This window comes from Ricinus communis, chromosome 5 (assembly GCF_019578655.1).
Source record: "Ricinus communis isolate WT05 ecotype wild-type chromosome 5, ASM1957865v1, whole genome shotgun sequence".
NCBI classification, from domain to species: Eukaryota; Viridiplantae; Streptophyta; class Magnoliopsida; order Malpighiales; family Euphorbiaceae; genus Ricinus; species Ricinus communis.
The window spans coordinates 10104420-10114095 of NC_063260.1; the positions used below are offsets into that span (position 1 = coordinate 10104420).

At 28.9% G+C, this 9676-nt stretch overlaps 1 protein-coding gene across 2 annotated transcripts; it reads left to right on the forward strand.

Annotated features, from left to right (window-relative positions):
• Window positions 1–2183: 2183 nt before the first annotated feature.
• Window positions 2184–5708, forward strand: LOC8277294 (rhamnogalacturonan I rhamnosyltransferase 1). Of its 2 annotated transcripts, none has more exons than XM_015723443.3 (8): window positions 2184–3128; window positions 3318–3385; window positions 3497–3585; window positions 3691–3856; window positions 3952–4241; window positions 4324–4528; window positions 4630–4790; window positions 4957–5708. In XM_015723443.3, exons 1-8 carry the CDS (start codon window positions 2834–2836, stop codon window positions 5201–5203), a joined length of 1521 nt encoding a protein of 506 aa, XP_015578929.1. In that variant the 5' UTR covers window positions 2184–2833; the 3' UTR covers window positions 5204–5708. The 2 variants fall into 2 exon arrangements, with proteins under 2 accessions (XP_015578929.1, XP_002525944.2); XM_002525898.4 differs by having other exon boundaries at window positions 4633–4790.
• Window positions 5709–9676: the final 3968 nt, after the last annotated feature.

Here is a 9676-nt window from a genome sequence, read left to right on the forward strand (position 1 = left end):
TTCAATTTGTCCATGTGTTTTCATTAGGAAAATAAATTATAGTTTTGCTATAATTGCAGTTTATGTTGATGATTTAAACATCATTGGGACTCCTGAAGAGTTGACAGAAATAATAAATTATTTAAAAAATGAATTTAAAATGAAAGATTTAGGACGAAATTTTTTGTATCTCGGCCTGTAGATCGAACATTTATTTAGAGAGATTTTTATTCATTAGTCAACTTATATTGAAAAGCTATTTTAATATGGATAAATCTCATTCAATGAGTTCTTCTATGATTGTTAGACAACTAGATGTGAAAAATGACCCTTTTCGTCCTAAAAAATATGGTGAAAAAATACTTGGTCTAGAAGTACCATATCTTAGTGCTATTGGAGCATTAATGTATCTTGCTAATTGTACAAAATCTGATATAGTATTTTTTGTAAATTTGCTAGCAAGATATAGTTCCTCACCAACTCGAAGACATTAGAACAATATGAAATAAGTTTTTCGTTATTTATGTGGTACATCAGATATGGACTTATTTTATTCACAAGACTCGAAGTCGGAATTAATTGCATATTCAAATGCTGGATATTTGTCTGATCCACATAAAACTCTATCACAAACGGATTACTTGTTTATATATGGTGGCACCACTATATCTTGGCGTTCTATTAAGCAAACTTTAACTGTCAGATCATCTAATAATGCTAAAATATTAGCAATGCACGAGGCTAGTAGAGAATACATATGGTTGAGATCTATAATCCAATATATCAAGGAAACATGTGATCTTCCATTTGATAAAGGAAGTCCAAGAGTGCTATATGAAGATAATGTTGCTTGTATTGCCCAATTCAAAGGATAATATATTAAAGGAGATAGAACCAAGCATATTTCGCCAAAATTCTTTTTCACACATGAGTTTCAAAAGCAAAGAGTTTTAGATGTTCATCAAATTCGACCTATTGATAATCTGACAGATTTATTTACAAAAGCATTCTCTACAATAATAATTGAGACGTTGGTAAACAAAATTGACATGTGCAGACTAAGAGATCTTTGTTAGAAGTCATGTTTTCATGAGAAAAAGATTTTGATGCACTGTACTCTTTTTTTTTAGCTTAGATTTTCTCCCATTGAGTTTTCTTGCAAGGTTTTTAACGAGACAGTGTTATGGCGCAAACTTCTATATAAATAATGTACTCGTTTTCCTTTACTAAAATTTCTTTTCATTGAGTTTTTTTAGTAAGGTGTTTATGAGGCATATTCATTGTAATAGACATTCAAAGAAGAGCGTTATGATAATATTAAAGTGTTTAGGTTATATTAGATATCTATCATTATGTCTATGGATAAATTTTCTTGTATAAATAGAATTATGTCTCTGTAACCCTTTATACCTATAAATAGATCTTACAATCAATGAAATGAAACACATAAATATATAAACACACGTATATATATAGAAAATTACTTTCCATTTTTTCTTTGTTTACTTTGTTCTTGATCTTTATTTTATAATACTCTTTATTCTTCTTTTTATTATTCATTTTCACAACATATATATCTATTATAAATATAAAAAATATATATTAAAATATAATGATTTTAGACATGTTTTAAAAAATTATTATTTTTTAATTGAATAAATAAAAAACTCAAATTTAAATGTTCTCAAGTTTTAAAATAATAACACCTATCAAATTGTGTTCTAAATTCTAATAGAATATTAATAATTATAAATTTTATATATATATATATGTAATAGCATATTCATAAATAAATTAGATAATTATTTTAATAAACTTTTTATCATAAACTAATAATATAAATAAAATGGTTGATAAGTATGGAGCAGCACTTACATTTACATGACACTGGATTCCAGAACTAAAGCAAAAAAGGAGATGTCAATCACAAAGCCACAATACCACGTCATCTCACACAAACCTCAATATAAATGTTAATTAAATTTCTTTATGTTTTGTGGGTCCATTTTCCGTATGCCACATCACCACATTATCCTTCACCTAGTTATCAATAACTATTATTTTTTTAACCATGACCAAGTTAAAAACTTTATTATAAACAAGAAAAAGATTTCATGCTAATGTCTGTAAAATGTTTTTACGCAGCAGTAAAAATATTTGCAGACCCGCATCCACGCCTTAATTAGAGGCTTTGTCTTCCTACATACATTTACATTTCAGCTGCTATTATAAACTTGAGCGCTCTCTCTCTTCTCTTCCTCCCTCATTTTCCGAATAGTTTGCAGGCTACCACTCGCCGGAATCTCGTCGGAAAATAAACCACAATTATACCCTCTGCTTCACAATCTTGCTTTCTTTTCTTAAAGATATATTATACACCCTTTAAGCGTAACTCTGCAGTTACCACCGTACAAACTGAGCTTCTTTCTTTTCCATTTCTTGAGAGCTACAGCTTAAGTTCTTCCATATAATTTCTGGGTTTTGTTCAGTTTCTCAAATGACAAGATTAGGTGTTTTTTCTTTTTCTTGGGAGATTAAAGTAATCACATCACAACATAAAGTAGCTAGCTGCAGGTGTATTATTGATTGATTATTTTAGTTACAAAAGTTAATAAAATCAAGAAAAGGTTTTTCTTTTCTTTTGTTTAAGAGTTTCAAGGCCATTCTTGATTAACTTAATCAAGTTTAAAGAATCCACTTGTCTGTTATAGAGACAGCACTGTTAAAATCTTCTTCTTTCTTTCTTTTTTCTTTAAGCTTCATTACATTTTTGGTACAACAGATCAAGCGTTGAATTTTAAATCTTCTTGGTTTTAGTGGGTTTGGTGAATTGGAGGGAAAAAAAGAAAAAGAAATGTTAAAAATGTGTAAGCAGGAGAATTCTGTTAAAGAATGGGAGATGAAAGTGAAGCTTCTGGGAGATGGGAAAGTTGAAAAGTTGAAGAATTCAATGGTTTCATCAAGGTCTCCAATGAAGCTATGGATTTTGAGGGCAATTACAACAGCTTTGCTATGGACTTGTGTTGTTCAGTTAATGGCATTAGGAGAGCTATGGGGTCCTAGATTGTTGAAAGGTTGGCCTTCTTGTTTTAGTCATCCTGATGTTGAATTACACTCTGTACCTGCCAAAGTTGTTCTTCCTCCAAAGAGTGAGTTCAAGACTATATACTTTCAGTTATTAAATTTCTTAGGCATGACTCTTATTTCTGTTTCACACCTTTGTTGATTTACTTGTGACTGAAATGGGGTTCTTTAATTTAACTGTTTTCCTTTTTGATTGAGAAAGGTCTGAAATTCTGACTTTACATGTTTTTTAATTTGGTGTTCATTGCTTGTAGGGGTTTATAAGAATAATGGGTATCTTATGGTTTCCTGCAATGGAGGACTCAACCAAATGCGAGCAGCGGTTAGTTTATCAATACTTTAACTGCAGCCATCATCACTAAAACATTCCTTTGGTCTCATCCCGGCTGTCATTATATCTGATGATTTGTTACTTCTGGATTCTGTTATGCAGATATGTGACATGGTTGCTATTGCAAGATATCTAAATGTAACCCTTGTTGTGCCAGAGTTGGATAAATCCTCATTTTGGAATGACCCAAGGTATGCTAATTATCTGTAGTCTTGCCAAACTCTTGTTTCATAGTATTCTGAATTCAGTTCAGCAGTGTTTTTCTCAATTTGTTTGATAAATTCTTGACGAGGCAGTGAGTTCCAAGACATATTTGATGTTGACCATTTCATCACTTCCTTGAGAGATGAGGTTCGTATACTGAAAGAGCTACCACCCAGGATCAAAAGACGAGTTGAACTGGGAATGTTCTACTCATTGCCACCCATTAGTTGGTCGAACATATCTTACTACCTTCATCAGGTTAGTTTGCTATGATTATTCTGAAGCAAGCATTTTCCCTTTCCAAGGTGAGTTTTTGGACTGATGCGACTAATTTCTGAAGTGTCTGCCAACAGATTCTACCTCTGGTGCAGAAGTACAAGATTATACATTTGAATAAGACCGATGCCCGTCTTGCTAATAATGGACTACCTCTTCAGATTCAGAAGTTGCGCTGCCGTGTAAATTTTAATGCTCTGAGGTTTACACCACAGATAGAAGAATTGGGCAGAAGGGTTGTAAGGATTTTAAGGGAGAAAGGCCCCTTTCTCGTCCTTCATCTAAGATATGAAATGGATATGTTGGCTTTCTCAGGCTGCACTCAAGGTTGCAACGATGAGGAGATTGAGGAACTGACAAGAATGAGGTAATGTTTCTTTTTTTTATTACATTGATTAGTAGGTGTCAAATTGAAACATAATTAACTGTAGCATATTTTACATTGTCAGATATGCTTACCCCTGGTGGAAGGAAAAAGTTATAAATTCTGGACTGAAAAGGAGAGAAGGCTTGTGCCCTTTGACACCTGAGGAAACTGCTCTGGTATTAAGTGCACTAGGCATTGATCATAATGTTCAAATATACATTGCTTCTGGAGAAATATATGGTGGAGAAAGAAGAATGAAGACTTTGTCAGCAACTTTCCCTAATGTGGTGAGTAAAATTAAACAGAAGCACCCTTTATATTTATTTTTTTCTCACATGTGTATGTAGGAATGACTCAAATTTGTTTCTTGTTTGCTTTCATATGAAAGCAGGTCAGGAAAGAAACTCTACTGGAATCATCAGATTTGAAGTTCTTTCAGAACCACTCCTCTCAGATGGCAGCATTGGATTATCTGGTATCCCTGGAAGGTGACATATTTGTTCCTACATATGATGGCAATATGGCTAAAGTTGTTGAAGGCCATCGCAGGTAATGCCTTGCTGCTATTCCTCATTTGCATTCTCAATTGATTGTGCTTCTTTTTATTTATTCTTTTTTTTTTTTCCAGTTGATGCACAATTGATTTTAATTTGCTGGCAAGAAAAAGAAAATGTCAGGCTGAGAGGGTGTTTCTTGTTGTTTCAATGAATTTCAGGTTCTTAGGATTCAAGAAGACTATTTCGTTGGACAGAAAGCTTCTAATTGGCCTAATAGATCAGTACAGCAAGGGATCATTGAGCTGGGATGAGTTCTCTACTACTGTGAAGGAAACTCATGCTGATCGGATGGGGAGTCCCAAGGCTCGAGTTGTCATAGCAGATAAGCCCAAGGAAGAGGATTATTTCTATGCCAATCCACATGAGTGTTTGCAGTTGTTAGATGAACCATTGAGTAGCACATGAGCCTAGTCATGCCAATAATATTGGTCATCCTTACATATTGGTGCATCTACTTATTTATCAAAGGAGTACTGTTCCTCAAATAGGCCTGGAAGAACTAGGAGATTGACCCTGGGCCTCTTCCTTGTCAGCATCACCAGAATATTTATAATCGTTCATTCTTGAATAACCTGAATGTGTATAGAGTGAAAAGAAAAATATGCACCACTATCAAAGGCTAATGTTCGGTTAACTGGATTGTAGAGAAGACAAAGGATAACATTTTCCCAGATGGGAAGATTTTGGGATCCCACACTTCCCTCTTGTAATGATTTTTTACAAAATCAACTGTAATGAACATTAGCACTCCCTCTTTCTCTACTTTGTATCAGAAGTACATGTGCTTACAGAAAACAAACAGCAGCAGTTATGGCTATCTAATTGCAACTGTAGCAACAGCCATGGTTGATTGCACCTTCAAGAATAATAAACCAATAGATAAGGAGACATCTTTTCTCATTATTGTTCATTATGGTTTTTTCTTCCAGCTAGTGGTTTGGTAATGGAATTGCCATGATGGGATTCTCATCCTAAGTGGTTAGGAGACTAAAAACATGTATTTTCCTAATTACAGACATTATTTTATCAAGTAAAGAATGGTAAAGTATTTAGTGTACTTAACCCCACTCCATGATCTACTAAAAAAAAAAAAAGGTTATAAATTATGATATAGTTTCAAAAAGGTTGCTCAATATGCACTCAAAAGACTATCAGGATTTTCATTAATTATTCAAGTCAAAACCCATATCCCCAAAAAGGTTCCCATAGGATATACATTAGGTTCCTGTTCATGTTCAGAGAGAGAAAAATACAGAGTGTGTTAGTTGGAGTGAAGCAAAAGACCAAACAGTGTTAGTTGGAGTGAAAACAGAGGCAGTTGAATGATCCAAGACAGGTTATTACTGATCCAAGGAAATGTTAAAACTTTGTGGGTGATCCAAGAAATTCTTTGTAAAGAAATTTGCCTTGAAAGTCATTAATGGATGGCTACTTATTAATAGAGCCCCCTAAAGTCCACTAAAGAGAGATAGTGCCAAAAATTACTTACAAGTTTTGAACTCCTCAAACTTGGCTTTCCCACCACTCAAGCAATGCCTGAAGTGGGTTGGCTATTCAATTTTCAAAGCCTTCATGACTGCCCATAAAAGAAAACAAAGATTTATTAACAAAGTGCTTGCTCAAAATATGTATATTGTAGAGTCCCTCTCTCTCTTATATTAAGCCCTTTAATGATTCTAATTCTTGCTTAAATCACTATTGCAGTAAATGCCTGTTGTCTCAGTTGAAAACAATATGTGATAATTCATTTCTTGAATTTTTTTCACACATTTCAAATGCATACAAGTTCAGGAGCTTCTGGGATAGTAGTTGAGAAAACCCAACAAGCCAAAATGAGCCCTCATACATTTCATCCATCCCCTGTTTTTTTCCCTTTCTCTTCATTTCACTCATTGTGAATGATTTTTCCTAAACTTGGTATGAGAAATGAATTTAATTTCAAATATAAATATCTCATCTCATCATCATAAGTAGAATTCAAAAGATCCTTTTATTTTTTTTTTAAATATTATGATCATGTACTGTCATGCATTTTAGCATACTTTAATAAACAAAATTAATTAGATTCTGCATCAAGCAACAAAACCATTTTTAAATGGATGGCAATAATATTATTTTACTAGAAATTAGTCATCCAAATTTATTATATATTTGATATTAATACCATGAGAAAATCCAATATTTTAGGATTGTTTCCTAATATAATTTTCATATCTTAGGATTATCTTTTTCTAATATTATTAGTTAAATTATTAATTATATTTATAAATTGATAATAAAAATATAATCAATATGGCAGTTTTTAGGATTAAAATATTATTTAAATAGAAAAATAACTTATTAGATAATATATTTCTTCTTAAATTTATCCATTCTCATTACTCTTTTGACGTGTATGATTAAAGCCACACTAATTTTTGTTAAAACCAATTTATTAATCTTTCATGATTGTAATTTCATTTTCTCTTATAAAAGTAAATTTTATAATATCTACTCATAATACATTTTAATTAAGTTATTGGTTTTTTATTTTTATTATATACTTGCTTAAATAACTATGAGACGTAATATATGAATTGTATTTTAATATGAAGAATTTATCCATATTTTTCTATTTATTTTATTAAATTAATAATTTTTTCATATATTTATATTTATTATGAGATCCTTTTAATAAATTTATCTATCATCTTTCATACTTTGTAAGTTATGATTATAATTAAAAAATTTAAATATTATGCATAAAATAAAATATTTAGATAAATAACTTTTAAAAATAACTCTAAAAAATTACAGGAAATAAAAAACACAGGGTCAAACACAACATAATTCACTTATAATACTATTATTATATTACTTTAACTCTACATTATATTACTAATTTCTAATCAGCAAATAATGTCCGACACCTCAAACCATTTTATTTTGTGGTCCGAGAGACATATCATACGTGTAGTGACTGTTGTCCTGCTTCTTTAGGTTTCTTTAATTATGAAAATAAATTATAAAATTAATATATTGTATTAAAAATCATATATCGAGTGAAAAACTTTATACATTTATAAAAATTATTTTTCTATTCATGCATTATATAACTATCGTAATTGTTTTAATAATAAATAATAATATAAAATGAGTATATAGATAAAATTAAATAAGATTTTTAATATTCTATAACTATTTATTGCATCTTTAAAATAAACAGATTAAGTATTTAATATCTTAATTTTTTTATATATAAACTTAAATTTTATATATTAAAAATAAATACATGTCTCAAAATAAAAATTCTATGTATTAATATAGCAATACATGTCAAAAAAAATTTATGTCTCAAATTATAGGTAAATTAAAATTTAACATAGTTATTAATACATTTTTTTTTTTTCAATTAATCATACTGCGGTAAAATAAAAACTCGATATACTTTCAACAAATGTAAACAAATAATTTACTAAAACTAATATAACATAATTTTTATAGTCTTCATATACTAAAAAATATAGTATTCTTGAATGAAACTAATTTTTACATATTTGACAACAATGTTATATTTTTATAATGGATATCAATATTTATTATGTATAAGCACAATATTTATAATTTATTGTACCGATATTCGTTTAATTTTTCGTCAACTTTTAGATGCTAATTATTTTAGTGAAGAATGTTAATAATTTATGATTTACTTGTTCATTAATTTATTTTTTTAATTAAGTAGTTATAACTTTATATATATATTTTTCAAATCAATATGAAATATTGTTTTCAGAGATTAACCTTTTATGAAATTTAAATTCACTGTTTTTGTGATATATATTGAGACATTCTTATGATTGACATAAATATTAATCATTTATAGACATAATTTTCAATAATTTATTAATGAATATTCATCATTAATAAAACTATATTTATTAATTGATTCAAAAGGATATAATGCAGACATAATGTAATCATCTTACAATTAGTAAACAAAAAAAAGTGTCAAACTAAAATTATATATAAATATATTTTTAATAAAATAAAATTAATAAATAATAAACCTTTAGTATATACTTAATAAATATAAATTGTTTTTATAAAAAAGCACACATCAAAACTCACACATACATCAAAATTCAACCGCATGTGCTGTATTTGAATTAGACCAGAATAGAACATGGTCTTAAATCCAGATATAAAGCCTCTTTCTAATCTTAGCAAAATCAATTCTTTTCGAGAGCCTACTTTTATTTAAAAATAAGAAGACTTCTTTCGAGAAAAAAAAAATTATAGATTAATTATTAATAAAAATATAATAAGTTTAAGATTTTAGCTAGGAGTTCTTTAGACTTGTTATTAAAATTCTTAATTAATAATTAATTAATTAATAATTCAATAAGACTATTGACCGATTATAGTAGAATACTTACATAAGATCGTCTTATTAAATTTTTTTTTTACACTTTTATTTATAATATTTAATTTATTTTAATCAATATATATATATATATAAAGCATTAAAAAGCTTATGATGTGTCAATAATTTTAAAACAACTATAACTTTGATAGCATAGTGATAATATATAATACTATTAATATTGTATTTTTAATTTATACAACTTAATATATAAACTACAAAAATACTTATTAATTATACAATAATTTAATCCTACAAATATAATATTTATTGGAAAAAAAATTGTTGCGCATAAATGAATACAAATCTTATGATGCATCAATAAAATTATTAAATATTGATAAAAAAAAATAGATTGGACACGTCTTAATTTTACATAATAACTATAAAACATGTCAAGAGAATTTTGGGGCTATGTAGGCTGGGTAAGAGCAGTAAGAAACAGTGGTGTTTGAAATAAAACAAACACAATAAAA